The sequence below is a fragment of the Adiantum capillus-veneris genome, chromosome 17 (genome assembly GCF_014529385.1).
Source record: "Adiantum capillus-veneris isolate H3 chromosome 17, ASM1452938v2, whole genome shotgun sequence".
Classification (NCBI taxonomy): domain Eukaryota; kingdom Viridiplantae; phylum Streptophyta; class Polypodiopsida; order Polypodiales; family Pteridaceae; genus Adiantum; species Adiantum capillus-veneris.
Window position 1 is genome coordinate 114,992,357 of NC_140947.1, and position 19,511 is coordinate 115,011,867.

General features: G+C 44.1%; 1 protein-coding gene across 1 annotated transcript in view; it reads right to left on the minus strand.

Moving 5' to 3' along the window:
• The window catches only part of LOC147437923 (AICARFT/IMPCHase bienzyme family protein), a 79,246-nt gene that overhangs the window by 41,756 nt on the left and 17,979 nt on the right, over positions 1-19,511 (minus strand). The window contains exons 2-3 of the mRNA XM_086487329.1: positions 6,330-6,405; positions 6,142-6,238 (exon numbers count right to left, since the gene is read on the minus strand). Coding sequence (XP_086343455.1) covers positions 6,142-6,238; positions 6,330-6,405 — 173 coding nt within the window. The remainder of the gene's footprint in view (positions 1-6,141; positions 6,239-6,329; positions 6,406-19,511) is intronic.

The following is a 19,511-nucleotide window of genomic DNA, read 5'->3' on the forward strand; positions in this document are numbered from 1 at the left end:
TCATAGCCCATGAGATTAGAATGTTCTCTAGACCAGAGAAGGTTGCACAGATCCATGAGAAGGAGTTGTTAGCAGTGATACACGCTTTGACTCAATGGAGACATTTCTTGCTTGGAGCAAATTTCACACTATTTACAGATCATCAGAGTTTGAAATACTTCTTGTCCCAGAAGCAGCCTTCGGAAAAGCAAATGAAATGGCAAACATTTTGCCGCAATTCCATTTTCAGATTGTTCACGTGACAGGAAAGAAGAATTTGGTGGCAAATGGTAGTCTCGAAAGCCACAGGTATCGGCCATCTCGGTGATACATCATCAAAACTTTGAAGATATGTTTGATCAGCATGCTACATATCCCAATTTTGTAGAAATCTTTGACCGGATACACAGTGGGCAAACAATTGCAAGTTATACTATCATGAAAGATTATCTCATGAAAAGACTATGTTGTGTGTCACTAAGGATTTGCGATTGAAGGTGTTAACAGAGTGCCATAGTCCACCTTTTGTTGGGCATAGAGGCATCCAAAGTACCATGAAAGGGGTAGAAAAGTATTTCTACAGGCCTCAGCTCAAATAGGATGTGGATCAGTTTGTACGCACTTGTTTCAGGAGGTCAAGTTCAGCAGACATGAAGCACCGAGACTCTTCCAGCCTTTACCCATTCCCAACCGACCTTAAAGAGTACAACCATGGACTTTATCTTCGATCTTCCTACGACTCAAAGTGGGTACGACGGAATTTGGAGAGTCATTGAAAAATTTAGTAAGGACGCTCACTTCATTCCAGTAAAGAATGACAGTGAAAGCTGATCACTTGGCCAAACCGTTTTTCTCTCAGATTTTTCGATTACATGGCATACCTGCATCTATAGTCTCAGATAGAGACCCAAGATTTACGAGCTTGCTTTGGAAAGCAATATGGGAGAATATAGGCACACGCCTTTACTCGTTCTCATTTCATCCACAGACAGATGGGCAATCGGAGATAGCCAACTCGGTGGTTTTGGACTTGTTGAAGTCTTATATCTCTGATCATAAAACTCAATGGGAGATAACACAGTTCACACGTCTACAGGGAAGGTGCCATTTGAGATCGTCAAGAGTGTAAGAAAGGTTCCACCAATTTTGAGCACCAAGGACAAGATTTTTGAAGCAGATCAATATACACACGATCTAGACACTGCTTTTGCCAAGGTAAGCGAGGCTTTGTAGAAGTCTCAAGCATGGCATAAGAAGGCTGCGGACAAGCATCGACATGACTTATAGTTGAAGGAAAATGATTGAGTGCTACTCCGGTTTGAGAAAGCATGCCTTCGAAAATGGAAGGGTAAGGAGAGGCTTGTTTCAAAGCTTAATATGCAATACTACGAGCCCTTCTAGACCAGGAAAATATAAATGATGTATCCTTCCGACTGAAGTTATTAGATACTTGGAAGATTCACAATGCATTCCATGTGAGTCTCTTAAGACCTTTCAAAGGTGAAGTACTTACTAGTGGACACGGAGCCAGATGAGCAACCAGGAGTGGAAGAGATAGAAGACTCAAGAGATTCTCATCCCCAAGCAAGTACTAGCACATATGGAAACAAAAGTGAAAGGTAAGCAAATCCATAAATATTTGGTCAAGTTGAAGAATTATCCAGCTCTTGATGCCAAGTGGATGGAGGACTTCGCAGATTCTCATCAGATATTAGAACTTTACCTTGAGGCTTTTGGTTTAGCACCGACTATTCCGAAAGTTGCCGATGAATCAGCACGTTGAATCGAGTGCGGTGCGCACAAGAGGGGAGCCACTCCACTCCTTTGTCATGGGTTACCTTGATGAAAATAAAGTCATTGATTTCTCTTTTAGATTTTAGAGAAACTGACAAGTTGACAAGTGCTCTGTTAGAAAAGATATACATTTGAAATGGGAATTCCTAGAAATAAATTTGTTACATGTGCTCTCTCATGTGTGTATTGTTTGAGTATGTGTCGGAAAGATGGAATGATTGCAGCATTTTGTCTAGTCACCTGACGGGTGATGTCAATGTGATAGTAACGAGACTTAACAAATCAAGACATCCATGAAAAGATCAAGGCGGTCTAGATGTGATTGCTAAATAAGTTACAATGATCATGATTCTCATTTGCCATCTCGACAGGGATAATGATGACTATTGTCTTTGTGCAAGTGTTGGATGTGTGTAGTCTAGTATATCAGTACTTAGAGTTAGTGTCTATTGAGCTAGTTTTTGTCCTATGTCTGTATTGCAGACATAATCAAGCGCGATTACAATTCTTTCAAGAGAGGGGTATCTCACAAATTTTGACGTGGCATGGCCTAACTTGCCCAATTCTCGTCGAGAGGCCCAGGGTTAAAAGCCTAACCCACACAACTACAAAACCGGGCGAGGAGCCCTAACCCTTTAAAAATAAAGCCAAGACCCCAAATTGCATAGAAACTAATGACATAGCAGATCGTACGGAGTGGCCCACAAATCACACGAGTAATAACGTAAGTGTAACAGGGAACGGGCGGAACGGGGCCCTCCCGTTGCGGAAACGCTTTCCCAAGGTGGAGCTCCCTTGAATAGAGATGGGAACGGAATGTCATTTTGTCCCCAGGCAAAACCGGAACGGCAGGCGGAACGGCCCCCAGAACGGCAAGCAGAATGCGAAATGCAGATCCAAAATGGCAATTTTTTGAAATTTGAAAAATCTGGTCTTTTTTTTTTTTAAAGGAAACATTTGGGCAATGTTGTTTGAATGCTTTTTGGGGGGGAAGGGGGGTATCCTTCCCATCCTCTCCTATATAATCCAAACCCTCTCCCTCAAGCCTCAAGATCTAAGAACCCCCCCCCCGGGGGCATATTTTAGGTTTACTGTTTCGACCCCCGTTCCCGTTGTCGGGAAATATGTTCAAAAGGTAAGCCGGGAAGGCGCGGGGCCAGAGGCCTCTGGCTGTGAGAGAGAGAGAGAGAGAGAGAGAGAGAGAGAGAGAGAGAGAGAGAGAGAGAGAGAGAGAGAGAACAATAGACATTGATTGCTCCGGCAATCACCATCATAAATAAGGTGAGTACAGCTTATTCAATAGCCAAGGCGGGCTGTTAACGGCACCATCACTTAACTTTACATAAGGATACCCAAAGCCGGCCGTTATCGATCGTGTTACCTGAACTAAGTGTTAAGTGGAGAGTTTAAGCTCCTTACAACAGGTTAACCTGCTTTAACACTACGGTTAGAAAAAAAAACTTCGAGAATCCACATTCAATGATTTTGATGATGATGGAGTTGATGATGATAAAGCCCTCCTCTGTGGCACTCCTTTCTCTACTATTGCCCTAGAGCTCTGCAAAACTTCGCCTTCTGATTGCAAAAGAGGAGCTCTATTTCTCAAAAAATTCCCCTATATCGCATGTGAGTCTCCAAACCACGAACTTACTTCTTGCCTTGCTTAGTCGAGAGAGAATAGCCTTGAAGACCCCAAGATAGAGAGAGAGATCCAGCTCCCTTCATGCCGAGAGAGAGAGAGAGAGAGAGAGAGAGAGAGAGAGAGAGAGAGAGAGAGAGAGAGAGATTCCTGAAGCCAGGCCATGCTATTCTTCTTGCCCTTCAACAACCCTTCGTTCCTGCCTCACACATACTCGACCAAAGCACTGCTAGGCACGGCATATCAACCAAAGCAATACCTATCACATCATTTCAACCAAGGCATAGCCTACCACCATAGTAGGTCTATATCTCGACCATAGTAGTGTTGAGCACAGGTCCCCCAGCATACCCCACTATCAATGCACTGCTGGAGATGACATTCCGGACTAGGTGTTCCTCATGCACTTATTGCTCTATTAAGTGCACCATATTTGGCATACATACCATTGAACTTTCTCATTATTGAGCCACGGTCACTACTCATTAAACATGTAGACTTCAATTTGCATCTTTTTGTTCTTTTTCCCATCATGGAAGCAGAGTGGCAGGACACCGTTCCGTGTAACTTTGGATGACGTGGCATTGTACGAACATCCGCATTTTACGAAGGGGTCCAGAGGGCGCAAGATTTTGGGGTTTGAAGCTTTTGAGAGCACGAGCTTTTAGAGCAAGGCTTTTCACATATATAAATAAGTGTTAGGGCCTCTTTTCTTGGAAGATTAGCTTGGGAGAAATCGCAAAGAGAGGACCCTTAGACATTGTACCTTTGTGAAGCAATAATAAAGAAATACCGGAAGGGGCGCTACTCTTTAAGGCCACTACATCTCTCTCTCTCTCTCTCTCTCTCTCTCTCTCTCTCTCTCTCTCTCTCTCTCTCTCTCTACTTGGATTGTATCTACTTGAGTTACACAAACATAGAGATAGTTTACTGAGATCTGGAGAAGACAATCCCAAAGACACATTCACACCGGACAGATAGAGGAGCAGCCACCACTACAAAGCTCAGCTCATACTCACACTTGCGATACTCTCATTGACCAAGCATTGGAGCTAGGGAGATCGAGACACCCACGACTGAGGAGAGGAGCTTCACAGCATCGACGGAGACTACAACAGAGGATTTGAGCCATACTATCTCGACATCGACAGTACAGGCGAGAATGGATTCATCACCCATTGTATCTCTCTCTTGTATTTGGAGACCCATCGTATCAATCATCACACATACCCTACACAATTCCAGCTAGTGGCACCTCAATTGAGTATTTGTACTCAGACATGGTATCAGATTCACCAGTTTGTAACAGATTGGTCTCATAGGTCATTTTGGCCTTTCGAAGACATTAATATATCATTTCATTCTCTCTCTCTCTCTCTCTCTCTCTCTCTCTCTCTCTCTCTCTCTCTCTCTCTCTCTCTCTCTCACGCGCACACACACACATTATATATTCAAGTTCAATTGTTTGCAGTTTTCTCACCTGTGTTGTTGCAGATCTTCGGCTTGGAGTGTCCAAGTCTATTTGTTAGAAATAACCTATCAAAAGTACCAATTAGAGGATGGTTCAAGAAGTTCCACCCCCTATTGACAAATTCCAAAAAATTATTTCTTGTGAATCCACTACTTTGTTGAGAGTTTTGGAGGTCGTCTCCTGGGCTTCCCGCCAAAATCTCGCGAGAGAGGGCTTCTTTGTGGATGTGCTCAGGCTTCAGCCTTCAAAGGCTTCTCTAGTGACTAGATGTCATGGGCTTTTGAAGGATTTTTGTCTAGGTTGGCCACCACTAAGCCACTTACGAGGAGGGTGCTTACTCTTGTCCACTGTCTCTTCATATTCACACTTTTATGAGTCGAGGGGTATTTGAGGGAAGTAGCCATTGTGCATCACTATATAGGGGAGGGGTAACATAGAAACACCTGCATACAAAGGTCTGTGTAACTTTGGCATGGCTCTAGAGATGCAAGGCAGCCTCAGCCATAAACAACATAAACAAACAAGAGCCAGGAGAGTTCCTAAAGTTTCGTCCATAGTGATATGCCAAGACCATTATCATGCCTTGGCTTGTCCAAATGGCATACTCCTTCAAACTCGGATGACATTTTTTAAGGCTTACAGCAAAATTCGAGTTCTCAACAATAATGTTGCTGATTACTATTTTACCTTCAACAAGACATTTGTAAAAGCACGATAGCAAATGGGAGGAAGTAATGTCAAAAAAAAAGTTTGTTGAACACCCTGGAGAGATCAGTAAAAGGATACAAACAATTGCTTCCCAAAACAGCCTTGCTTCCTTCAAGCAGAGTCCTCTGCTTGTTCCTCGCATAGACATAACAATCTGCTAGCTCACTATGTCTTCCAAGCATCTCTCATGAATACTTCCTAACGGTTGTTAATTGATAAGTTAGTACACCAAGAACAGACTCTTACTTAATTGCCAGCAAGAACATTGAAATTGAATGACAAAATCCAAGGAACCAATCCGGTATTATCCCATGATCTACTTTCCTGTCATAAGGAGATCATTCATCCTAGCCTTACATGAATACTTGCCATTTTCCTGCCAAGACCACTCCTCCCAACCATATATGAATAGTCATAACATGGTGATGTATTTATGGCATACTCAGATTGGCGCCATAATTAGTTGAATTTACTACAGCCGAAAGAAACTACTATGATTATGGCACAAGTGTAAGTTTGGTAAAATGTGAAGAACCTTAGAGTTACATACCATCTCAGGAAAAGCTGTCAACTCCTCGACCTTTTGAACAGCAATATTCGCCTTTTCAAGTGTCTCCGCCGTACCTCCAGTGGAGATGATTGTGTATCTGCAAGGATAATGGACTCACATCAAAAAAGCGGCTAACTATATCCAAAAGCTTGATAGCACAAAGCTGCAAATATAACAAGCTAACTTACCCTAAATCAATAAGGTTCCTTCCCAAGAACTCTAGGCTTTTTTTATTTGACAACGAAATAAGTGCTTGCTTTGAACCTGTAAATGGAATGTTGATATAAGCTTTAGGCTATCTGAATATATTGCATCTGACCTCGACAACTAGTAGGCTATGTCCTAATCATACCCTGCATGAATCCAGGAACAGCCCAAATTCACCTTCAGAGGAAAGCACATGTTGCAGACCTAAGCTCCATCATGCATACTATATGACTAAATACCAACATCCTCAACAACCTGTGCGCGCCCAATAGTGTGGGTGTGACAATAGGGAGCGACTTAAGCTTCCAACACCATGGTCCATACGAGCACAAACCCCAACCCCCCTCCCACCCACCCCAATACTGCTCACACTCACACGAGCATAAATTGTTGCAAAGATCTCCATAAGCAATCCCATGTACACATACACACCATGCACTCACACGCACATGACCATAAATTGATAAAAAGGTCTCTGACATGGCTCTAGAGATGTTGAGCAGATTCAGCCATGATTTAGCCTAGCACCAAAGAAAAGCATTTAATAGAAAAACTTAACACAAGAATAAGGTAGATTATAGGACGAGTAAGGTAGTTGTATGTATGTATGTGGACGGTGTGTGGGTGCGCCTGAGTATGGCGAGAGATGTATCAATACATACATGTGTCTATATATACACATACACATACATATCGATATATACATATTTACCTATTTGTTTATCCACATATGAATATTTATATTTACATAATCCTTATGTACGTATGCATATATACACACCCCTTTACAAGCTCAGAAAAGTCAGAACTTACAAACTAAAAGTACAAAGCACACAAAGAGAGAGGATTATAAAGCTAGACTGATTTGATATTCATCTTATTTGTTTGAATACAAGTAAAACAAAACAACAATTGCTGAAGAATGAAGTGAACAAAAAAATCACACTCTTGTATGTTAACCTTACATTAGTGAATGAGACTTTGCGTTACCGATGTTTCCTTCACAAGAATCAATAGAGAGATATATGGAGAGAGAGATCTCTCAAGTAGATAGGTAGATTGATGCAAATAGATGGAGATCTACTATAGAGAATGTGGTAATTAGGTAGAGAGAGAGGGGGGGCAGGTTCTAGGGGGAGTGACCTCCACGTGGTGTGTAAGGTGCAGCGGAAGTGAATGTTGAACTTTGCTCAAGATGAGTGCTCCGAATTGTGTTCAAGGTTCCTTTTACGTACGAAACGGAGAGCCTTCCATTCCTTTAGTGAGAGAGTGCAAGTGATCACAAACAAAGTGGATAAACAATGTGAATGAAGGTGCTGAAACTGAGAGATAGAGAGAGAAGAATATGACACCAGAATGTTGTCAAACCCTCCTCCGAAGGCCCCACTCTCTATGGCAAGAGCGGTCTACTATTGATTGCACAAATCTCTACAATGCTTGGAGTTGCCAACGATATCGACGACGATGAGACGAGCTGAAATTTAAGAATGCTAAGGGCTGAAATCTGTAAATCTTTATCTACTGAATTCTGACTCTATGTTGGTGATGATGGCGATGATGACGATGCAACAACGACGCGCTGAAAATGCAGATGCTGAAATCTGCGTTTTCCGGGCTGAATCTGCAAACTTCGCGGGATCTGACCGCGCGGCGAGGATCTGCTGCGGGAAGGTGAGATCTGTGAGGTTCGGGGGTTCTACCGCGATGTTTGACTGCTGAAAACTGAAAACGCTGGTGCTTAATGAGGTTCCGTCACGATGAATTTGCAAACGCTGAAGTGTGATGCAGATGCAAAAACGCTAGGGCTGATCTTTGTCTTCTGCTGTTGCCGGTGGTTTGCAATGTGAAACGCTAGGCTGATCTGATGGGGTTCTGTCGCCAGGATGATGCATAAGCAAAAACGTTGGCTGCTCTCGTCCAAAAACGCTAGGTGTTGCAGTCTCTTGCAAAATGCTAGGCCTTTGTGGGGTTCTACTGAGAAGGTGCCTGTTAAACGATGCTCCTGCTGCCTCTTCTACCAGAAAGTGCTAACTTTGGTTTGCCTATATATTATCTTAGCACAATTGCCCTACCTACTTTCCAACAAAAGTCACTTAAAAATAATAAGTGAGAAATGTCAAAAATAGGGAAAATAGGTCTATGCAATGGAAAAATGCTATTGATGGGATCTGACTGGAATCTGATGGTCATGTGTGTGCAACCAAAGGATATGCATCTAATCTAAGTGTCTGGACATGCACGGTCTGCGAACAGACTCACAAAAGTGCCAGATCACTTCCTATTCTAGATTGACTTGATTGAATTGAACCTTGGTCATGCTGTAACTTGTCCACGAACACATAGGGTTGGATGTGTCACGTGACATCCCCTCCTTTTCAAAGTGAGGTAATGGTACCGAATTGTATGGCGTTGAGGGAGATCACCAATAACATCTGGAATTCTCGAAAGGACTCTTCGTCGGCCCATGCCGAGGTGTGGGTCGTGCGATACTTGAACTTCATAAAGGTCTGCAACGCTTGCTTCTTTGGGCCACGCCGAAAGCGACACAAAGTCTTCTGTGGCTCCTTCGATGCTTCAACTTCGTCTAGAGCCATGCTTCTTTCTTCTTCAAGAATCTCCGAGGCTGAAAATTCCTGAAACCACTTCCAACACAAAAACATAAACATACCTATTCCATGTAAAGTGACTAGAAAAAATCTCGTCTTCCTAAAAGACTGTGCATGCAATGTAGATAAACAAATAGACGGAGTGCCAAACCGTTCACCACACACGCAAACAATGAGATCGACTCTTGTCTTTTTGATCTAAATCAATCAACTGTGGCAATTCACAACGGAAATGCCCATGCTTGGTGCTCATACTTTCATGTGCTCGTTCTATAACTGGGTCGTGCCAAGGAAGAGACATGGAATGTGACTTCCTTGAATGCCTACTTTTCAGCTTTTCATGAGAAATCCACATACATCCGTGCTCATTCATGAGTGAAACGTGCTCAACGTACAATATGTCATGCCTAGGAAAAGGGATCACATATAGACGCTGACTAAAATACAGGAAACCATCACGAATGAAACACTCGTCCAATGCGTGCTGACTAATCACTCGAACACATAATACTTCCTGTGGGGGTTCTTTAGACCTAAGCTCGAGAGCCAAGATCGGTTCTTCGTGTTTGATCGAATCTGCAATGAGGTTAGCTTCGCTACAAAAAGCATCAACTAACACATTATCCTTGTGAACAATCACATCATCTTCATGCAAATCATCAGACTTGTGAGAAATCACATCTTGCTCATGCAAATCATCAGGCTTATCATTGTCATTCAAATCATCATGCTTATCATCGTGCAAATCCTGTGTGTCGTGCTTTGGAAAAGAAGAGACTGAGAGAGTCTCTTTTTCCCGAATCTCTTGCATCTGTGCCTGCACTTGAGAAAAGAGTCGCAACATCTCGTCATGTGTCGGTCGTTCATTGATTTTCTTGCTTTGTTCTCGCGATCCATTTCTGCTTTTCTTTCTTCATGCTCACGCGCTATGGCTGCCATTCTTTCTTCGTATTCACGGTCCGTAGCTGCCCTTCTTTCTGTTGTTTTTGCTTTGCGCTCGCGCTCCAAGGCGACGCGTTGCGCTTCTCGTTATGTCCTCCTGTCCATAATCATCTTATCGAAAGCCTCCATAGGAGTTAGTGCAATCCTTGGCATAGATGGGGAAGAGGGAGGGTCGGAAAAACCTCCTGGTGGGGAAAATTCTTCTTCACCATCCTAATGCTCATCACATCCATGCGAAGTATCCATGCCGCTTCGGGTGATGACCATCCACTGAAGTCTTGGGTTCTTAAGTTCACGAGGAACTTGGGTTCTTGTGGGTCTTGGGTTCTTGAGTTCACGAGGAACTTGGGTTCTTGGGGGTCTTGGATCTTGAGGTTCTTGAGTTCTTGCGGTTTTGCTTTCGCTTGTAATCTGTGTTAGAGAAGGATCTTCTCTTCACCCGAGTTCTTCTCTGTCCTGCGGGCGCACCCCTTTGCGGCCTTGCGCTCACACCAAGGTTGCTTTTTCCCACCTCACGTCAATTGGCCGGCCGTTAAGTGCACGGTCCGCTCTCAATAAGTGAAAAGAGGCACAAGGGGAGGCTGGACAAGCCCTTCTTTCTTGGGTTTCCTCTCACTCTTCAAAAACACGATTAGGAATCGACACGCCCAAGAGGTCTTAGGTTACGTTCGACCTCAACAAGCAAAAAAAAATTCTTGTGGTTCTTTCCTTGAGTGATACAGAACACTGCCAAAGCTCTGATACCAATGTAAGGTGCAGCGTAAGTGAATGTCGAACTTTACTCAAGATGAGTGCTTCGAACTGTGCTCAAGGTTCCTTTTACTTATGGAAGGGAGAGCCTTCCGTTCCTTTAATGAGAGAGTGCAAGTGATCACAAACAAAATGGCTAAACATTGTGAATGAAGGTGCTGAGACTCAGAGATAGAGAGAGAAGAATACGACACCAGAATGTTGTCAAACCCTCCTCCGAAGCCCCACTATCTATGGCGAGAGCGGTCTACTATTGATTGCACAAATCTCTACAATGCTTGGATGCCGACGATGTCCACAACGATGAGGATGACGACGAGACGGGCTGAAATATGAGAATGCTAAGGGCTGAAATCTGCAAATCTTTATCTGCTGAATTCTGACTCTATGTTGGTGACGACGCGATGACGACCATGCAAACAACGACGCGCTGAAAACGCAGATGCTGAAATCTGTGTTTTCCGGGGTGAATCTGCAAACTTTGCGGGATCTAACCGTGCGGCGAGGGTCTGCTACGGGAAGGTGAGATCTGCGAGGTTCGGGGGTTCTACTGCGATGTTTGACTGCTGAAAACTGAAAACGCTGGTGCTTAATGAGGTTCCGTCGCGATGAATCTGCAAAATGCTGAAGTGTGATGCAGATGCAAAAACGCTAGGGCTGATCTTTGTCTTCTACTGCTGCCGGTGGTTTGCAATGCAAAACGCTAGGCTGATCTGATGGGGTTCTGTCGCCAGGATGATGCATAAGCAAAAATGCTGGCTGCTCTGGTCCAAAAACGCTAGGTGTTGTAGTCTCTTGCAAAACGCTAGGCCTCTGTGGGGTTCAGTGTGACATAAAAACGCGTTTCATGCAGATGAAACCCCGAAACCTATGAAACGTTTTGCCGAAACGCATGAAACGGACATGCATTTTTTATGAAACGTTTAAAATTGGGGCTTTTTTTCCATTTTTTTGAGGTCTAGCTCCAGTTAACAGATGATTGTGGTCCCTAAAACTTATGGTTTGTGACATTGAATTAAGTTTGAACTTTGTTCAATAGAAGTAATTTGCTAAATGAATCAATGATGCATCAGTTATGATTCATGAAACTAGTGGCTGTGTTTTAACTTTCATCAATACTGAACATCTCTTTGATCGTGCTAGCTTGAAGTCGCTTCTAAGCAGTGAGCACCTCTCTCTCTCTCTCTCTCTCTCTCTCTCTCTCTCTCTCTCTCTCTCTCTCTCTCTCTCTCTTGTGGACATTAAAGTCTAGAGTCGTGTGTGCTACATTGTATACATATTTATCATATTTTATTAATATATAATTTAATGTCATTTATGAAACCTGTTTCATGTTTTTGACGCTATGAAACGAAACGTTTCAAAACCTCGAAACCCCGAAACGATCGAAACCACGAGACGTTTCATGTCACACTGGGGTTTTGCTGAGAACGTGCCTGTTGAGCGATGCTCCTGCTACCTCTTCTGCCAGAAAGTGCTAACTTTGGTTTGCTTAAATATTATCTTAGCAAAATTGCCCTGCCTACTTTCCAAATTCCAACAAAAGTCACTTAAAAATAATAAGTGAAAAATGTCAAAAATAGGGAAAATAGGTCTATGCACTGTAAAAATGCTATTGATGGGAGCTGACTGGAATCTGATGGTCATGCTATGTGCAACCAGAGGATATGCATCTAATCTAAGTGTCTGGACATGCACGGTCTACGAACAGACTCACAAAAGTGCCAGATCACTTCCTATTCTAGACTAACTTAACTGAATTGAACCCTGGTCATGCTGTAGCTTGTCCACGGACACATAGGGTTGGATGTGTCATGTGCCATGGTGGGCCTTGGACCCAATGGATTGACCTTCCATTGTGACGAGCAGCTCCCCACCTTAAGCAACCACCGTACTTTCGACTACGGTTGTAACAAACTGCTGACGTGTCAAAGCCTAAAGAATGGAGCCGACTTACAGATCCCGACCGAGGGGCCTAAACCCTAAGAAGAACAAATAACAGAAGAAGATGCCCTACCAACTTATGGGGACCCCGTCCGATGGGGCCCCAAGTGACATAAAGGATTAAAATAAAGCTGGACCCGCACACAGACCAAAAACTAATGACGTGGCAGATTTTCAAAAATTGCGCTGGCATGATGATGTGGCAGGCTGTACGGATTTCCGCGTTTAGCGCTGGCTGATGACGTGGCAAGTTGTACGGATTTCCGTGATTTACACTGACAGCTTTTGGCTTTGCTTTTTAGATCAGAAGCTTTTGAGTTTTGAAGGCTTTTCACTATAACTGCTTTTCAGGACAAGGGCCTTTAAATATGAGGTTAGGGCTCATTCTCTGGCATGCTTGCTGGAGAAGGTGTAGAGTCTGGAGTACTGGCTTGTACTGAGTTGATGCAATATAAAGAAATATCGAAAGGGGCACCAAGGTTTGGGGCCAATACTCTCTGGGGTGGAATTACGCCACTCCCTGTCGCGTGTCATCTCTCTCTTTCAGTTCAGTTGTTATTGAAGTACTAAAAGTCTGTTCAATCTGTTCTTTTCTATTGGCACATGGTGCCCGCCTTGTGACAACGGTGGCCGCTTAAGGTTTGTGGAGCCGCACGTTCTCTACTTGGCCCCTTCACTAGATGTTTGTTCCCCTCTTATGACACTTGTGCTGCCTGCGACGGTTTCTTTCCTTACAGTTTGTTTGTTGTTCTTGTAACGCATGTATTTTTCTTTGTTTCTCCTGGTTTCTGTTTGTTTAGATTGCCTACTTGTGTGCGCCTTATTTCTTTTGTGTGTGATGCTTGTGCTTGCGGATCTGCATGTGCTTGGGGTGAGTGTGTTATGCATGACTGCTTGTGGCTGAGGTGTATGTGCGAGTATGTTTGTTTGCACGTTTACTACTTGTTCTTTTTTTGTTTTTTTGTTGTTTGATGGGCGATTTAGGATTAGAATTGGTTTGGTGGGTGTGTTGGGAACTTGGGTGGTTTCTGCCTCGCCTTCAAACTTGCACCATGGTCCATACAGCTTCTGGTTGTAGGTTGAAGAATGCCATAGCCCGGTTGATGATTGCCAACGATAGCTAGAGGCTCTCTCTCTCCCTCCCGGATTTTTAGTGCAAAGTTTTCTTGCGATGGTGGTCTCTTCAATTAGGATGCACCGAGATTTGAAGTTGGCTATCAGAGATTCTTTGGTGGAGTTTTCGGCCTCCTCTCACCATCAGAGTGACCTGTTTCTGCTTCAGCACTCTGCTACTTTCTTCCTTCAATCCCTTGCTCCTAGCTTTTGTTATATCACCCATCTTTTGCAGCTTTGCATCCCTGGTAGTTTCTTCCCTATTGGTTTGTAATCATTGAATATCTCAGGGGGTTTTCCACTATCAGATCCGTTATCCTTGTATGCCTATGGGATGTAATGCCTTGGGGCCTATAATTTTGATTACTTAATAGAAAAGGGTACCAAGCCCGCCCCAAAAGAGAGAGAGAGAGAGAGAGAGAGAGAGAGAGAGACGAAATGAAATGATATATTAACTTCTACAAAAGGCCAAAATGACCTATGAGACCAACAAGTTACAAACTAGTGAATCTAATACAAAGTCTGTGTGTTGAACGAAAGACTAACATCCTAAACAAAATGTTGTAGTGAAAGTGCAAGTGGGGGAAAGACTAGAGACTCTCTAGTCAATACAAAGTTACAAAATAATGAGAGGTGCAAGAAACTTAAGCTACTAAGAAGGTGATAATCCTCCTGATCTCCTCCAAAGGTCGCCCTGAATCCTCTGTGCATAGGCATCTATAAATCCCATTCATGTAAACAGAGTCCGTCTCCGAAGTGGAAGGAGATGTCTAATGTCAAAAGTGCATGGTCCACAGCTACTCCAATGGGTCGGGTTCCAACTGTGAAGTCCTCAATATGTGGCCATAATATAATCCACTGTGCTAGCCCCGTGACAATGTGGGAAGCAAGTAAACCCGGCGGCTGCTAGGAATCTCTGTAAGCCATTAAGTAGTTGACCCATGTGCGGTGCCCATATCTAGCAAGTATCTCCCATACTCTATACATTCTGTATCCTGTGAGCGTTTGTCCAGCCCCATGTCTATGGTGTCCAGCTCTCTCGACATCTCCTCCGAGGTATCATAGAAGATTGACTGATGATTGCCCGTTTGGGCATTGAAATCCACCAAGAGAATGATATTCCCATCCCTAGAGAACTCCCATATGTCATCATCAAGCATAGAGAAAGGAGACTCTCCTCTAGGTGACACATAGGTTGATGTACTTGGAGCAAAGTAGCATATGGCAATATAGAGAAATCTGCCTGTGTCAGCCTTCATCTCACCCACATGTACCTGGCACGATCGTCTCTCCGAACAATATGTACAAACGACTGCAAATCTTCCCTGAAAAGAATTGCTACCCCCCACGCCCCCGGATTCTCTACTACCATGCTTAGATCTCGCATCTACTCGATGAGCCGTCTCCCATTTGTATCAAGTCACATGTGGCATCATCTGAGAACACAATATCTTTGTCTCTAAAGTTGTTCTCAAAGGCACCCACATCAAGCTTGAGAGACCCATTGCAGTTCCACATTGTTGGTCCCATAGGTCTCCAACCATCATGTGGTGCGTCGCTCCATAATGACCACCTCCTTCTCTATAGAAGGCTATCTTTCTTTTTCCCTTGCCGCCCTAATCTCTAGCATAACTTCCTGCATGTGGGCAAGTTGTGATAGAGTGAGATCATCTTCAAGGAATATGCTGGTCTTCTTTAATGTGGACCTTTTCTTCAAAACTCTTTCTTCGCCTCAATAGTGGGAAAGCGCAAAATGAGAGCAGGTTCCTTCGATGTCTCTCCAACACCTCCACTTCTTTTACCGACTCTCCATGCCTTTGTGTGAGTTGGTTTATCTATTCCCATCAACTCCATGAGCTCCCTTACTTCTTCCTCGACTTTATCTCGATCTTTAAGACCCGTAACTCTCACATGTACAGCATGCGACGTCTCCGTTGTTCCTCCTCTAGTGTCATGTTGATGATCAATAAATAAAGAAATACCGAAAGGGTCACCAATCTTTGGGGCCAATGCTTCTGGGCAAAGAACTCCGCCGTGCCGTGTCAACTCTCTCTCTCTCTATTAAAGTTCAGTGATTTTGAAGTCTTTGTTCGTGTGCTGTTATTGATTTCTCGCTTGGAGAGTCCAAGCCTGTTACAGTGGTATCAGAGCTCAGAAAGATTCAAGGATCAGATCCTTTTCGTAGCATACGCGGGTTTTTGTGAAAGAATCTTCGTGTTCGCATCCCGGACCTACTAGCCACTCCCACCCTTCGTCCATCGCGCATAGGGCGCGCTCCCGTCTTCATCGCCTGTCTTACAGGGCATAAGCCATAAAGAACCCCATATTACACATGGTTCTCGCAGAGAATTTGACAAAGATAGCATCTCTCAAGGGGGAGGCAAAGAAAAGTTGGAATCCGACGCGAAAACTCAAGAAAAGAATAAAGATTTGGGTAAGTTTTCGGCAAAAGTTTGCCAGAGCGGAGTACAAGCCTCAACTGCAGGTTGACACATTTGTGAAAAGATTGATCAAGTTCTCTAGAGACGAGATTTGGGAAACACCTGAAGAATTACCCGATTGAAGCAAGATGGCAAGGGCCATTGATTCTCCTCTCAGGTCGGGAGGAAAGCTGACAGGACAGACGACTGCAGAAAAGCGGAAATTGTACTCGCAGGAAGAGCTAGACAAAGTTGTTGATCAAAAGATGCACCAGATAATGGAAGGCTTGAAGCACTCTCGAAAGAAGAGGAAATCAATGAATTTCCCTGGTTATTTGGGTTGGAAGCTCAGTTTCAAGGTGGCAAGCAAATCCAAGAAGCGTGCTCGTTTTGAGGATGACTCAGATTTTTCTTCGTCTTCAAAGAGTTCCGACAGTTCATCGTCCTCTAGTTCGAGAGAGGATGAGAAAAGGAGGAAGAAGCGAAGAAAAAGCAAGAAAAGCAAAATTTTGAAAAAGCCTAGAAGGCATGGAAGGCCATCTAGTAGTTCAGAAGAGAGCTCGTCCTCTTTTGACAGTGACCAGATGAGCAAGAAGACCAAGGAGTTCAAGGAAAGGGGTCAGGCCGTCAGGATTGAAACGTTCTCAAGCTACCAGGATACCCATCGAGCCCTTGAGTTTGTACAACAGTTTGACGTCGCCTTCTCTGGAGAACGGTTCATAGAACACTCCAGGTGCGAAGGGCGGCATGTTACTTGAAAAGAACTGCACAAACATGGTCGTCTACTCCAGAGAGGCACTTGCGGTGTGGTTAAAATTGAAGAAAATTTTCACGTCAACTTGGGTATCAGATGAATATGAAAGAGATTCACGGCTTGCATCACTTGAGAATGACTAAGAAAGATACATTGGATGACTTATCGTACGAACCAGATTGAGCAGTTTTGCTATGGTTTATCAAAAGAGATTCAAGACTATTGTCTGAACCAGAAGTCTCTGACTCCATTCAAAGACTCATGGGACAAGATAAGCAACGATTTGGAATGCATGACAGCTCATTGACTTATCCTATGGACAAGATGGTATCCACCTCAACAGGGCAAGAATCTGCCAATGAAGAGAATGAATCAGGGGAACCCGATCACAACTCACCACAGGATTCTAGAGAATCAGATGGTAGCAAATCCGAGGGTTCCGACAAACTAAGGGAACCAGATACAAGTGCATCAAAGGATTCCGAGAAGAAAGGGGATCAGATGATAATGTGTCTCAGGGTCCGATGATTGAGACTGACGTGCCGATGGACAGGGGAGGTGAAACCGGCCTGTTCAATCCAAAAAGGGCGGTAGACTTTACTTTAAACCTTGATTTAGCTTTCACCCATTATTAGTCGTCTATTTTACCTGCGCTTTAGTGACACAAGAGAGGGGAATGGGATACAGATGCTAGAATGCACCTGTATGAGAAGACCGACACCAGATTGGCCCCTAACTTAGGCGCCCCTTTCGGTATTTCTTTATTGTTTAAAAGAGGGAATATACGTTGTGGTTCTTTCCAAGCTGCCCCGCACAACCTTGGCTGAATTTTGACTGTTCTAGCTTGATTTCGGCAGCATAACTGTACTAGAACCCTTCACAGTCAGTATTCCCACGCATTGGCCGACTTTCCCAACGCATACGGGCACTTTGCAAAACCTGGCGAGAATCTGCAGCACGCTGAATTCTCTGTTTTCAGCCCTGAAAATGCGCCAGATCACCTGTACAGCGGTCCCCTTGCGTCCCGAACCTCCTGGGGGTATTAGGGTCCGTTTAGGGCCAAAACCCTAAACCTGCAAAAATACACAGCAGGCTGTAATTCACTGTTTCGGGCTCCGTTTCGCGTGCCGGTCGCATCCGTAGCAAGTCCTCGAGCTCCCGCACCTGTAGGGCTACTTGCCCTTTGAATCGGACGAGATTTCTGGCGTGAAACCTCTCCGAATTCACCTGTACCTGCGGGGGGATTAGCCGCTAGCTAATCCAGTACCTGTGCAAGAGGCTCTTGCCTCGGCAATCGCGCATGAACCCACACAACTGTACATTGGTCAAATGAAGAGCCCACTAGAGGGGCATAACATACTGCCAAAGGGGAGAGAGAGGGCAGTGCGTAGCGTGCAGGGCATCACTCCTGGCACCGCACTGTGCATAAGAGGGAAAGCAAGCACTCCATAGCTCTTAACCTGTGACCAAAAGCTGCAAATGAGCCTCTCCCAGCTTAAAATTCAGCGCCACTTCTTGTTGCATGAGGCAAGTGCACCAGAATGTGCCACTTGGCACATTTACAAGCATTTTCCCGTTTCGGGGTTGCCGCCTAAAAATATCCCAACCGGTTGCCCAGTTGACTTCACGGCAGAGTAAGAAAATGTTCCCCTTGTCATTCCGGAGGTAATGACGTCAACACATTTTCAGGTCCCAAAATAGCAGTTCCTAAATTTTAGGAGATGCTGCCATTGTATCTTTCTAGGTCATCCGACCCTCTTTGTACACTGCGGCCACATCCAGAACTGAAATGTAGCCTCTGTAGCAAAGGATTCCACTTTGGCTAGTCAATGACCCCACTTGGCTAACCATAGTCCTTGTCCAACCTTAGTGCTCTCTTGCCCTCAGGCCTGGACTCCCTCTGGACAGTTCCACACTAGCTATGCAATGCAGGGCAGTTAGATTTCCCGAGGGGTGTTTCCAAAAAGTGAAAGTAAATAGATAATAAGAAAGAAATCAACAAAAAGGATAGATAGTAGTCACACGCTGGTGACATACCCCCCTCTTGAAATCTCAAACGTCCTCGTTTGCATCTATGTCGTACATGCTTACTGTCAACACTGATGTATTCAACACCTGTCGACACATAGACGACACATACATGCTCATTGTCAACCCTGGTGTATTCAACACCTCGTCGACTCATGTATTGCCTGCGTGTGAACCCTGTCCCAATGACATAGTGGTAGCTTCGCACTCAGCCATTGCTTTGAGTCACTAACTTTCCAATGACAAAATGGTAGCTGCACATTTTGCCACTGTCTTATAGTACACGTTGGATCCCGTAACACTTTCGAGCATACCCAAACCGACAGTTTAAGAATGCAGTTACACATGTACTCTTCAATAGAAGCAATCACTGTATCCTTGACAAACTGACAAGAAATACTCACTTCTATAGCACTAACCAAACTTTTGGACATTCCATAAGAGCAATTGCCAAACTGACAATCTGTACAGCTCTAACATTCATGTAACAGGTATTTCATTTGAGCTCACTTTAAATACCATGTACATCATTTGTTTCAGAAGCCATTGTCACACTGACAATCCATTTAGCTTTGAAACTCAAGGGGTCAAGGTAGGTTGCAAATC